The following is a 14,306-nucleotide window of genomic DNA, read 5'->3' on the forward strand; positions in this document are numbered from 1 at the left end:
TCTCTCCCTTCTTCCCTCTTTCCTTTTTTCCTTCCCATCCTCCCTTTCTCCCTCCATCCCTCCCTCCATCTCTCTCCCCTCTGTTTTTCTCTTTGTGTCTCTCTCAAGGGTCTGAAGATTGTCTTGTGTCCCTTTGGATTGTAACATCCACCTCTTCTGTCTTCCTTTGTCAGTGACATTTTCCAGGGAAGGTCTCATCAGTCCCCATTTGCCTATTCTCTGGAGCAGCGATGATAATGAACTATCAAGCACCTTTACCTGGTGCTACCATCATCATGTGTCACCATCAAGATTAGAGACTTCTGCGGGGCATTTTTAATGAACTGGATCAATGGTCCAGAGTTATCTGTTGATAGAATACAAAACAGTCTTAGCACCTAGCTGTAAACTAGATGAACTTTAAGATCTATTCTAGCTCTAATATTCTATAACTCTCTTTTAGCTTCTCAGTTAACTACACAACCACAGACCATGCAAATGGTATACTTAGACTTATACTATAAATCTGTTCTTAGAATTTGACCTTAGAAGTTAGTTCTAGGACTAGCTGTGTGTCTGCACAGTTCAATTCAATTCAGATCAACTCAACAAAGAATCATTATGCAGATTACTATGCTAGGTTAATTTCTATTACTTTGGATCTTAGTTACCCAACCTGTTTAGACTCAAGTTCAAACTTCCTTCCAGCTCTATAATTCTGTAACCTAAGTGGAATCTTACAACATGCCTTTTTGGGTACTTCATTATCTGAGTCTGTGGTGTCCATGATTTAGCCATCTTACACAGAATTCTGCTTTACTAAAATATAGTAAGATATAAACAAAATTGGTTGTTTCATTCTAAGAGTTATAACCTTTCATTGAAAATCCTCAAGTCCCATATTCATTAATTTTGTTCAATATCTTATATTGTCAGCCCTAAAAATGACCAAAACTGCTAATCCATAGTGAAATTGGTTGACGTGAGCATGATTGCTATTTCTTTCAGTGAATCTACAGTGGATAAAAATAATCAAAAGGCTCTAAAAGTTTTGTTGTAGTTCCTGATCAGAAGTAACAAAGTTTTGAAAGATGAAAAGGCAACAGGAAAAGAAAAGAGGAAAAACTAGAGGCTTGGCTAATTAATCAGATGGATGAATCAGTTCTTGAATAATCGCAAGTTGACTAAAAATAAAATATGAAATATCCACAATTATTTATGTTTTACATATTACTTTAAGATTTATAAAGTGTTATATCAACATTATCTTATTTGATCCAGACAGCAATCCTTTGAGAGAGTAAAAATAGTATTATCTCATTTTTACAGCTGAAGAAATTGAGTTCAGAGACGTTAAATGATTGTCCAAATTTATACAGGCCTGCACATTTGAACTCAAGTCTTCTGAAGCAGCTATATGGTCCAGTAAATAGAGTGATGGGCCTGAGTGAACTCAGGAAGACCTGTGTTCAGATCTGGTCTCAGATATCTACTGGCTAGCTGTGACCCTGGAAAAGTCATTTTACCTCTGTTTGCCTTGGTTTTCCCATCTGTAAAATAGGGATAATAGGAGGATAACATCCCAGGATTGTTGTGAGGATCAAAGGAGATAAGAATTGTAAAGCATTTAACACAGTGTTTAGCACATAATAGCAGCTATATAAATGTTAGTGACTATGTTTACGATTTTGATTATTCTGTCTCCAAATCCAGTGCTTTACGCATGTTTTCTTTTTGTAAAGTTTCTCTGCATCCCAGGAGAGAGAATGATAGTTCTAATCTAAGTAACTAGAGAGGAAAAAAAATAGCCATGATGTAATCAGATTCATTCATATAGGATTTCCACGCAATTGACTGAAACATGAAGAAAATACAAGATCACGTTATCATTGTTTGACTACGTAAAAAAAAGATTTGATTCTTTAGAGCAAAAAGCTTCCTTAGAGATTCTCCAAGAAAGCATCTAACATGTGTACAGATCATATAAGTTTCTTTCACAGATGAAACAGAAGTACTTCAGAAGAATTCAACCATCCTAATTATTAATACTAATTCATGTCCCAAACAGAGATTTATAGAATAATGCGTATAGACAGTGGTCATACAGTTACTGAGTATTTGAGGCTGGATTTGAACTCAGACCTAACTAATTCTAGAACCAGCACTGTATTCAGTGTGCCACCTAGAGACATTCCCTTTAAGTTTTGTCATTAAGAGGCAGGGATAACAGAAATGCTTTTTTGGTATCCACATCATCATAATAATAAATGACCTAGAAGAAAGTCCCAAGCATCTTTCATGGACACAGATAAGGGAAAAACTATGGTTAGGTTTTGATCTGTATGATTTGAGACTGTGCCTCATAAGAGGCATGAATCACTCATCTACTGAAGGCTGGATGAAGAAGTCTCTCCACATGGCTGAAAACCAAGAACATGATCCCATGGGGCTTGAGGAGACAATGTCATAATTCCAGTACTTCTGAATACAAAAGAGAAATTGATAGCAGATTTCAAACTTCCACAGTGCAGGGACTGTGGCTTTTAACTTGCTTTGCCAAGTGTATAATAGCACATTGCAATATAGAGACCTAAGAAATGCTTCTTGGTAGATTATACTAATAAAATATCATTAATCATTGTTATTTGAGAGGCTGTAACATGGAAATGAACTCTGATTTGTTCTGCTTGGACCCAGAAGGCAGAATGAAGAGAGTTGAAGTTGCAAGGAGGAAAATTTAGATTTGAGGTAAAAAAAGACTTCCTAACATTTGGTGCTAAACCAGAATAGAATGGGCTGCATTGGGAGAGAGTGGATTTAGAGGTCCTCAAGCAAAGGGTGCTATTGCTGACTATTTGGTGGGTAGCCACTGGTCAAGTACTGTTTATACTAAAAGTAGACTCTAGATTCTTTCACTACAGATCCCTTTCTTCCCTTGTTAGATAAAGGGTTAGAAAAAGAACGAAAGAATGAATGAAAAAAATGAAAAAGAAAGAATGAATGACTTCTCTTTCTAGACATTGTTAACTATATGAGAGCATTTGATTTTCTAGAGCAAACTATAACCTTAAAGGCTGAAAGAATTTTTGTAGACCAATTTTAATAAATACTAATGTAGAGAAATTAATTTGGTTGGCTCAATAGCAAAGGAGAGATGATACACAAAGAAAATCAAACATTTTTAGTTTAATGCCCCTTAGAATGGAAAGGGATTTTATTCTTTCAAATACAAAAAAAATTATTTTTCTTACCTCCTTCATACATGTCAAAATATTGTGTATGTATAACTTTCCCAGTGTTATCTGAAAAAGGAAACAAAAGGCTTTAAAAACAGTGCATCTGACCGCATGTTTTATCTTGTAATAATTTAAAGTCCTTAAAGTTTAATTTCAAGGAGATGGAAGTTTGTACTTGCTAAAATAAAGTAACAGGGTACTCAGGATTTGCTGCCAACAGACACGCATAATACAGATAAGAATTTGGGCTAGGTGCATGGAGAGCATTGACCTTGCTTCTTTAACCTATCACCTTTCTGGCTCAAATTTATTTGTGTCTAAGCCAGAGAATATCTTGGGGATGCATAAGATTAAAGGAACCCTAAATTAAGTAGTAATCTACAGCAGAGGATTTTAATCTCTAGTTCAAAGACTGGGGGGGTTGAAGAGGAAAGATCTAATCTCAGCCTTGGCACGTACTGCCTTTTTTTGTTAACTGGATAACTATAAAGAACTGTTATCTAGTTCAGAGAATCAGAGAAAAGTTCTTATCACTAGACCTGCAGACCCCAGGAAGCAGAGATGACATACCAAGGGAAGAGCAATCTATTGAAAGCAGTATCACCTGATATGTATATGTATGATGACATCCCCCGAAGATATTAGAGTCTTATAGCATTAGAATATGTTTCCTTATCATATATATTCCTCATGCATGATCCCTGTACATTTTTATTTCCCTCTTTCCCCAATGGTAGTATATTTATGCAACAATGTGTCCCACATTTATGGGGGAAGAAGTGGTCTGCTACAAGTATTATCACTATCTCATGTTATTAAATGCCTTTTATTTAACTCTGGCTTAATGGAAAGAAGTGAAATGCATCACTAGGGGCTTGGGAACTATTGTTTGGAGTGGATGTGGTCCCACACAGTACTTAAAAGCTGAGATAGATATTCTGAGAATTCTACCTAAGAGAGAGGTTGCTGTAAGGCTCACATAATGACAGGACTTCAAAATTTCTAGAATTCTACAGGAAACATGTAGAATATTTGCCTTGTACAAGGCCTGATGAGGAAAGATTTGATTTATAGGACAGACAGAAGTGATTTTAATATGACTTCTAGTCACATACAAGGAGAGAACCCTTAAAGAATGCCTGGTTGTCATTGGAGCAGACTGGCAAAAACACAATTCTACTTCGGTTCTATTTAACCAAAGACTATGACCATCAGATTTACTCGATCATGGGCCACTGTGTTGATTCAAGGAGGTGACTGAGGTGTTCTTGCATTAGTACTGGGAGAGGGTGGGATTGAAATGGCAACATTGTTTCAACCCAGCCAGGGTGTGGAGGTGGGAATTTCCAAGTATTTGTGAACAGGACACCTTTCTTTCATTACATGTGTCTGGGTGTGGTACCTTTCTCTTGCACAGAAGCATAGGATAGAGCACTATGTTCAGTTCCGGTTGCCACATGGTAAGTAGTTAACCACACCATATGTGCAAACAGAAATAACATGAATGATGCAGCGTCAATCCACAGACCAAAAACGTGTGAAGTACAGTGCCTTTGGATACCATGTCTTAAGAACAATGATTTAAAAGAACTGGGGATGTTTGCATTGAAAAGGGGACTATTTTTAAGACATAAGCAGCTAATATCATTTGGAAGAAGGTTTAAACTTATACTCCAAAGGATAGAGTGAGGATCAATAGAAGTTACATGGAGGCAGATTTTAGCTCAATATAAGGAAGAATTTAATAACAGTGAGAGCCATTAAAAATGGAGTGCACTGTTTGTGAAGTAGTGAGTCCCCAGATCATTGGATTCATTCAAATAAATTAGATGACTAGACAACCTGAAGCACTGGATTGAGGTCATGTATCTATAAGAACAGAGAGAATTTCTACATGTAGTAGAAGGTTAGCTCTCTGAAATCCCTCTATAATTCCAAGTCTATGATTCATTCAAACCGAAACAGTACAAGAAACAGCAGAATGATAGGAAAAACCTGGCTTCTGCCTTTATAAACTGAGGAAGATTCTAGGGAAAAAGCAGTAGGTTCTAAGAGCCACCTACCATTCTTTGCCTAAGGAAAATTGCTTTTGTTGACAAAACACCCAACTTCATTCAGCTGGCCAGGATACCATTCATGAATTTTTCTTTCAAAGCAAAACACATTTACAAGCTCAAACACATTAGCTTGGGCTCTTAATAAACAGAATGAAGTGATTCATGATTAATATATCTTATAAATAATGAGTAAGTTTAATTCCCACAATTCTTAAATGTTAAAAGGATCCTCCATGTTTTTTTTTCCAGTAACGGAGTAAATGATAAGCCCTCTATGCATAGGGATCATGGATTTTTTAATTTTCACCATCATCTACTAAACTGTAGGCAGTTACACCAAGGTAGCAACAGTCAGGTGCTAAGAAGCTGCTGGCCTAATTGTACTTACATACTACCTAATTAGACAGAAAGTTGTTTTTTTTTTTTAATAAGATCCTAGGAGGGCTACATTTGGTTCATAGATTTGGATGCTGTGGAAAGCACTAAAATACAAATACTATAGACTGCAAGGTGTCCATAAAGAATTTTGATGAATCACTAAGTTTCTTTTTTTAAAAAGTTCCCTCCGTGCCTCCCTCCCCATATATTGAAAAAGAGGAAAGCAAAATTTTTTTTTAACAAATGTGCTTAGTCAAGCAAAAGAAATTCTTTCATTGGTCATGTCCAATCTCCTCTCTCATATATATATATATGCATATATATATATGAGCTGTTTATATATATATATGTATGTATGAGCTCATATATATATCAGTTTATACCCTGAAATCCATTAGGGATTATTGTCACTATCTCTATGTCAGGATAAGGGTTTTATTTAAAAATTAAATTACCTTTTTTAATTAACAAAAATATTAAATCATGAGGTTTTCAAATCTAGTATAAGAGAAGTAATGGGACAACATTTAACTTACAATTCACAATGGCAATGTTGATACCTCTTGCCACATTACCCTTCTCTTCACTTAGAAGCCTGAAATTTAAATAAGCATTAGTTAAGAATTTAATTCTTATTAAGAGGCAAATATTCCTAACTTTTCCAGGATCTGTTTTTTATTATTTATTGCAATTCAATAAACATCAAGTACTGTTTGAAGAACTTTAAGTGCCAGAGGAAACATAAAAATTTGATATGCTGTGCAGTTTATAATCTAGAAATAAATATGATAATCTTCTTCAAGAGGATGGAAATTGGCTCAGAAGGTCCCTGTGGTCCTTATAATCTTCAGTGCCTACTACTGTGTCTTGCACATGTTAGGTGCTGATCAATAAGTACATATTGATTTATTAATTGATTGCTTTAAATAGCTGATGAAACTCTTAGATAGAAGTTATTTACTCATTTATAGTGAGCATGAATAATTTAATTTCTCTTGTAGTGATTAATGATTAAATGGAAATACCTATTAACATTCTAAACCAGACTTCTCACAGTCCTGAATATTTAAATTAAGAGTTTAATGTGAAAATTGAAAAAAAAATTGGAATTATGTCTAATAGTAGGTATGTGATTCAAGGGAAGCCCATATTTTCATGAGAATTTCTACATTTAATGAAACTCCAAATGATGATCACTAAATAAGAGATACAAAGAAAGCAATGTCAACTTATGATCATTCAAAAATGTACATGGTCTTGGGGCTCTGGGCACAGCTGAACTGGGCTTCTATAAGGTTGAAGGGGTTATGTAAGCTAAACTTTAGGAAGAATATAAATGCAGTAAGTAGGACTTATCCAAAACCAATTGTCAGGTGAAGTTACCAAGCTTTCAGTTACATGCTGATAACCATAAAGTACTTGTTACTATTCAGTTGTTTCAGTCATGTCAGACTCTTTGTGATCCCATTTGGGGTTTTTCTTGGCAAATATACTGCAGGGGTTTTCCATTTCCTTCTCCAGTTCATTTTGCAGATGAGGAAACTGAGGCAAACAGAGTTAAGTGACTTGCCCAGGGTCACACAGCTAATAAGTATCTGAGGTCAGATTGGAATTCATAAGAACTTTTTTCTGCAGCCGTCATTACTTAGCAATGTTAGTTCTTTTTTTATTTTTTAACATTTTAATAACAGACAAATATTAATCCAACTTTCCTTTTTCAAGGGTGAAAATTAATTATTTCAGTGATTCAGACTGATACTTACAGCTCATCCTCAAAGCAAATTTTGGCATATTTATCCTTACCACCACCACTCAGTAACCGATAGGCATAGGTGTTAGGTGGGCACGAAGTCCAGTGGTCACATTTTTGTCTTTTGGGGAGTGGAGCTGCAATGAAAAGGGGTAGAAAAGTTGGCATTTGGAGAGAATCAAGAAGGCAATAAATATGTGAACACTTCTGTCTATCTTCTGCAAACCATATACCCTAGATCTCAAAATATTATCAGGGAGTAGTAATCACAAATTTCTGTGAATAAAATAATTTTTTTCATATTAGTTTTTGAAATCAAGATGTGTAACAGCAGTAGTCTAGTTAAGAGGTAGGAGTAGGGAATATGAGGGGAATGGTACCCATCTGTGATAGAAGTCCATCTCTTTTGTGATAAAAGGTTAAGTAATCTGTCGAAGGTCATTCAACTAATATATGTTAGAGGTAGAACTTGAAATATGTTGGTCTGACTCTAAGGATAGATAGCCCTCTTTCCCTGGTACCAATTCAGCTTCTCTAGCAAAGGGAAGGAGAGAAAGGTAAGGAATTACCCACGACAGGGTCAAAATTAGTTGCTATAATACTTGGACTTAAGAAACAAATATTCCCCAAGAGGACGAAAATGGCCTCTAAATGAACTCAAATGGACAAAAACAAAAAAGGACTACAGATTTACATCTAGTTTGTGGTGATTTGATGCTATGGTGTGTTCGTCCTTCGTTGCCGAAGAAGACCATGCCATCAGAGAAATAATGATGCTGGGGTAGTTTCTTCCAAATATACTTTAGCTAATAATAGGAGCAGCTTCTAAAGAATAATAATTAGGTGATGCATATGACATATTGGACAGAACCATGTAAAAGGCCTGTGTTCATATCCTGCCTTAGACACATACTAGTCGTGGCATTGGGTGAATTTAGCCTATCTGGGGCTGAATTCAGATAAGAATAAGGTTTATCTTGTAATGGTGGAGAGACTGTCCAAGTCTAATTCTTATGAGAATGTATAGCATGTGTGACTGATACAGTCCTACTATTGAATATTCACAGATATTTTCTGTTTACAGTCTGATAACTGTGTGATGACTTTTGATTGGTTGCTGAGCTGCAATTGGGGTGCATTCAAAAGATAAGTACCAGCTAAAGACAGTTTATGGCAATCTAACCCTAGTCCAAAAGCACAGTTCATCAGTGGATTCTCCCTTGAAACCAAGATGCTGGGCCCTGTAAAAAAGGGAGCAACTCTGTCCATTAGGTATGTCACATCTTGAAGTGAATTTGATGGGATCAAATGTTTTATAGTAATTGCTCTAAGTTTGAACTCATTTCCCCTAGGAACGCAGGTGGTATAGGACAGAGTGTGGCCTCAGGTTTATTGGGGTGAGGGAATGTAGTTATTTCTGTTTTTGCCATCTTTTAGCAAGTGCTAATTGAGGTTAATTAGTTAAATGAGATGGTGGTGCTAATAACTGGTAGTTAATATTGGAGAGAACACACCCAAATGGAAACTTGAATAAATAGCATTAGTCTGTCTCCTAATGCTTTATTCCACGGGTACCCCTAGCACCCTGATGGGCAGATATAGCTAGCTTCTTTCTGAGGTGGGGTAGGGAGGAATGAGTCCAGAGTCTTGCTCCAATCTGTTGCCTACTCCCTCTACCTCTTTACTTTTTTTTTTTTTACACATCCCTATTATGGGAAATTTCAATGTCCATGGTTTCTTCCTCTTTAGTACATTCTTTTTATTATGCCTTCTCTTCCTCTCTTCAAATCCTCAAACCATTCCACCCTAAGATCCTCTGTTTTTCATTATTTAGCTCACACAATACCCTTTCATTATGTTAGAGTTCTGAAAAAACACTTGTTTTTTCTCTCCTTATTGGATTGACAGCACTACATCCATATGTGCCCCCCTCCAACTACTCCAAATACACTTATTTTATAGGTTTCTTTGAACTTATGTGTATATTTCAAAATTCCTACTTAATTGGTCTTTTCATAAGAAATATTTAAAAGTTCTGTATTCTATTAAAGTTTCATTAAAAAATACTTTATTGGTTTTGCAAGGTATGTTACTGTAGGTTATAAACCAATCTCTTTTGTCTTTTCAAATACTATATTCTAAAACTTCTTTCTATTTATTTAGAAACTACCAGGCCTTTTGTGATTCTGATTTGTAGTTCTTTCATACTTGAACTGCTTCACTTAGGATGCTTGCATCTTTTTTTTTTCTTTAAGTAGGAACTCTGGATTTGGATTATGACATTACTGAGACTTTTCCTTTCATGAGGTGATCAGTGGATTCTTTCTAACTTCATTTTGTCCTCTGGTTAGATCCGTGAAGTTTTAATTTATAATTTCTTGTATCATAATATCCAGGCTGTTTTTTAAGGTAGCTAAGAACTTTTAAATGATCCCTACTTGACTTTTTTTTCTGTCAGTTTTAAAAAAATATCAGATATCTTACATTTTCTTCTTTTTTGATCTTGTTCTAATGCTTCTTGATGTCTCATGAAATCATTTAATACTACATGGCATATTCTAGTTTTCAGGGAGTCCACTTCTTAGATAAGGTTTACCATTTTCTCTTCTAAGTTACTTCAAATTCCTTTTTCTAAAGATTTACTTCATTTTCATGTCTTGTTTCATTTTTTTCAGGCATGTATGTAGTTCTTGTGGAAAATAGATGTTTCCTTTGGCTGTTTGCTTCTATTTGTTGTGCTATTACTCTCTCTCCTTTTCGAGGGTCCCTAGGTCTATAGTAATTTTCAAATACTAGTTTCTACTTTAATTGACTCATTTCTCCAATTTAGTTTCTGAATTGGAAATTTGAACCAGGGTCAGACTCTCCCTCTAATACCTTTTTGGGTGTAGGGCCTTTTCCTCACCCTTCGTCCCCTGGTTTCCTAATCTGTACTTTCTGGGAAGAAACATGAAGTATTGCTACAAATTACAAGAGTTTGAGACTTGGACAGGACCTCGGAGGACATTTAGTCCAAACTATATCTGAAAAGAACCCACAGTATGACATGTCTGTCATCCAGCCTCTGCTTAAAGACCTCCAAGGAGAGGGTGCCTACCACCTCTCAAGGCAGCCCACTCCATTGCTGGACAGCTCAAATGATGAAGAAGAGTTTCTTGACATCAAGTCTAAATCTGACTCATTCTTGTTGTCGAACTCTGGGACAAAACAAAACCATTCAAATCCCTTTCCCACATAACCACCTTTCAAATACTTGAAGACACCTTATCCTACTCCATCAGAACCTTTTCTTTCCAGGCTAAACATGCCCATTTCCTTTAATTGATCTTTATATAATATAGACTCAAGATCTTTCACTATATTGTGAAGGCATCTCTAAGTCCTCTTACCTTCTCAATGTCCTTCCTTTTTTTTTTTCAATGTCCTTCTTAAAGTGTGGTACACAGAACTAAACTCCAGATGAGGTTTTGACAAAGGCAGAAGATAATGGCACTGCGACCTCCCTATTGCTGGAAGTATGCCTCTATCTCTTTTTTTCATCTCACTCAATGGCATCTATTAAGCAATTACTTGTGTAGATCACTATACTTAGAAAGATGCAATACCTTATAGCATAGTTTCTATAATCACAGAGCTTACAGTCTAACAGAGGGGTTGGAAACAAATAGAGATAATTGTCGGAGACAATAATACATAAATACATGCGTCAGAGATGTGGACAATAAAGTACTGTGCGAGGTTCAAGTAAGAAATTCATTTCTGACCAGAGGAATCAGGGAAAGCTTAATGGAAAAGATGACATTTGACATAGACATGATCATTATCTTTTGACACACATTGGCTGTGTGACTCTGGAACTCTCTTTACCTCTCAGTGCTCTAAGAAATAAAGACTATGAATTGCAGAGAAGGTGATGCATGACCTGGCAACAGTATTGACAGAGAAAGTTTCTCATTCAAGAATTCCTGAAACCACTGAAATTATACATCTAGTCCTTATACTTCTATTATCAGCTAAATTTCTTTTATATAGCAAATCTCAAACCTACAGTTCCTGAGGTACGTTCCTTGTTTTTAACTATTCATACAATAGGAAAAATGAATACTATGCTGCAAGTATCACAAATCCTAAGTGCCAAACAAGATTTACAACAACTAAGTAAATGAATCATTTTTCCCACCCAAAAAACTACAACTTAGAGAGGTTAAGTGACTTTTCCGTGGTAATAATAATAAAAGCTGACCTCTTTACAGCTCTTTTCACGTTGGTGAATCATTTAACATATATAATCTCATTTTATTGTCATAATAGACATGTAAAATGGATGCTATTATTACCCCCATTTTTGTAGGATTGTGACCAGAGGCTCAAAGCCCCCAAGCAAACATTTATTAAATACACGCTATATGCCAGGCACTGTGCTAAGCACTAGGGACACAAAAAGAAGCAAGGAACAGTCAGTGCCCTCAAGCATCTTACAGTCTTAAAGGAGAGACAACATGCAAACAAAAATACACAAAGAAAACTATATCCAGGACAAATTTGAGATAATTAAAGGAGGCAAGACTGTGAAATTAAGAGGTTTTATAGAAGGCTTCCCGTAGAACATGGAATTTTAGTTAGGATTTAGAGGAAGTCAGGGAGGTGATTAATTAGATTGGTAGAGGGAGAACATTTCAGACTTGGGGGCCCAGAGCTAAGAGATGGAGTATCTTGTTTGTGAAACAGCCAAAAAACCCCTGACACTGGATCAGAGATGACATAATAAGCAGCTAGGTGTAAGAATACTGGAAAGATAGGTCATACTGGAAGGAGATAAGTCATGATGGTTTTTGAAAATTAAAAAGAATATTTTGTACTTGATCCTAGAGTCAGAAGGAAACCAGTGGAATTTATTGTGTAAAAGGATAAAATGGATCTGTGCTTTAGGAAAATCACTGTAGTGGCTGAATGGAGGATGGATTGGAATAAGGAGAGACTTGAGAGTGGGGAGAAACCCACCATCTGGCTATTGCAGGAATTATAGGCATGAAATGATGAGTGGAGTCAGTGTTAGAAGAAAGAAGGAGGTATGTGAGAGAGAAGGAGATGTATTAGAAATCACCAGGTTTTGGCAATAGATTGGACATGTGTGTGCAGGGAGAGGTGATGTGGAAGTGAGAGAGAGTAAGAAATCCAGAATGACTTCTTGATTGTGAGTCTGAGGGACTGGGAAGATGGTGATGCTCTTGCATAAGCCTCTCCTCATTGGTGGAGACTGATTACTCAATTATTCAATGCTCATCTCCTACATAAGTAGCTAAACTGGTGAGAACTTGGGAGAGGACACATCTTGGTATTGTCTTCCAGCTTTGAGAAAGAAGGCACAAGCTTCCAGATTCCCTTTGGGGAGAGGTCTCTGGGGCCTTTAGAAAGAAACCAACATTTAGAAGAGCTGACATTTCAATCATGTTCTTATTCTCACCTTACCATACTAGAGACTTTGTAGAATCTCCCCCCATGGGTGAGATCTGGGATTATTTCTCTTGATTGAACTGCAGTATTTCACTCCTAGTGAGAGCTTATTCACTCTGTGTGGTGTATATTATAATTTATATAATCTATGTAACTTTACCAGCTTTGATAAATGGGTTTACTTGCTATGTATGGTTTGTGTAAATGACTTTTGGGCAAGCCTTGGAGATACATGCCTATATGTCTGCATGTATGCAAATGTATACATATGTATGCATTTATGGATAAACAAATAGATATGTAATTTTGGACACTCCCATCCCTGTCAAGGATGTGAATCTCAACTTGAACCTAAAAATTATTTTCTCAAGACTAACAATATTTAGGAAGCAGAAAAATATGATTCCAGCCTGGTACCTCCTCTTTGAAGAGAGCAGAGTGGCCAACCTCTGGCATCCATCTTCTGCTTCCTTCTGGCAGGAATCAAGGGAATACCCTTAGAGAATGGTAGGTAGAGGAAACATGCCTCTATATGAGTTACTTCAGGATAGCCCCATATGACACATATCATAACCTATATGAGCAACACACACATGTGTATATATGTGTATATACATGTGTGTGTATCTATCTATCATCTATCTATCTATCTATCTGTCTATATGTATTTATGTGTATATACACAGAGAAACACAAACCCTACAGGATCATAGTTCTAATAATAATAGGTAATAGCCAGTATATATAGCTAAGCATATATAATGTATACATATATATGTAACTATTACATATAACTAATAGATAATAGCACTATCTGTATAGTGCTTACTATGCCAGGCACTGTACTCAGTATTTTACAACTATTATCTCATTTTATAGATGCTATTGTTATCCCCTTTTCACAGATGAGAAAACTGAGACAAACAGGGTAAGTAGAGCTTAAGATCCATTGTACCTCGTTGCTGCTCCTTCCAGAGCTTTAACCCCCTCTAGAGCCAGAGGGAACTCCAGATGTCATCTGGTCTACATCTCCATCCTACAGATGAAAATAATGAGGTAACCCACTCAAGGTCACAAATGAGTAGGATTTGAATCCAAGTCTTCCACCTCCAGAATCATTACTTTTCACAATAGCATACTGATTCTGATGAGAGATAAGGAGGTATTGTGATATGGTGGAAAGAATGCTGGATCTGGAGTCAGATGACATCAGCTCAGATTTGACCTCTATGTGATCCTGCTCTCACAATATCTTAGAGGTTAAGATTTCTCATTTTCTCTTCTGATCTGTTTATTCTCCTTCCAATTTTTTCATCAAATTTTATTTCCATTTCTTTATTTTTGCATTACATAGAAAAAAATGGGAAAAAAAAACCTATTATCTCCTTTGTTCCTCTGCTTGCACTTGTACTCTTTCCATTTTAAAATATTTTTGGTCATCTCTGGAAATTT

At 36.1% G+C, this 14,306-nt stretch overlaps 2 protein-coding genes across 9 annotated transcripts in view; one reads left to right on the forward strand and one right to left on the reverse strand.

Annotated features, from left to right (window-relative positions):
* The window catches only part of TMPRSS2 (transmembrane serine protease 2), a 161,490-nt gene that overhangs the window by 143,400 nt on the left and 3,784 nt on the right, over positions 1-14,306 (forward strand). The window lies entirely within an intron of this gene.
* Positions 1-14,306, reverse strand: part of FAM3B (FAM3 metabolism regulating signaling molecule B) — a 71,575-nt gene that overhangs the window by 12,154 nt on the left and 45,115 nt on the right. For all 5 annotated transcript variants that reach the window (XR_011968176.1, XM_072614779.1, XM_072614778.1 and 2 more), the window contains 4 exons: positions 7,414-7,537; positions 6,187-6,245; positions 3,231-3,281; positions 259-346 (listed from right to left, as the gene is read on the reverse strand). Coding sequence is in view for 4 of the 5 variants with exons in the window: in XM_072614779.1 (XP_072470880.1) it covers positions 259-346; positions 3,231-3,281; positions 6,187-6,245; positions 7,414-7,537 (322 nt within the window). In the remaining variant the exon portion in view is untranslated. The remainder of the gene's footprint in view (positions 1-258; positions 347-3,230; positions 3,282-6,186; positions 6,246-7,413; positions 7,538-14,306) is intronic.

The sequence above is a fragment of the Notamacropus eugenii genome, chromosome 5 (genome assembly GCF_028372415.1).
Source record: "Notamacropus eugenii isolate mMacEug1 chromosome 5, mMacEug1.pri_v2, whole genome shotgun sequence".
Classification (NCBI taxonomy): domain Eukaryota; kingdom Metazoa; phylum Chordata; class Mammalia; order Diprotodontia; family Macropodidae; genus Notamacropus; species Notamacropus eugenii.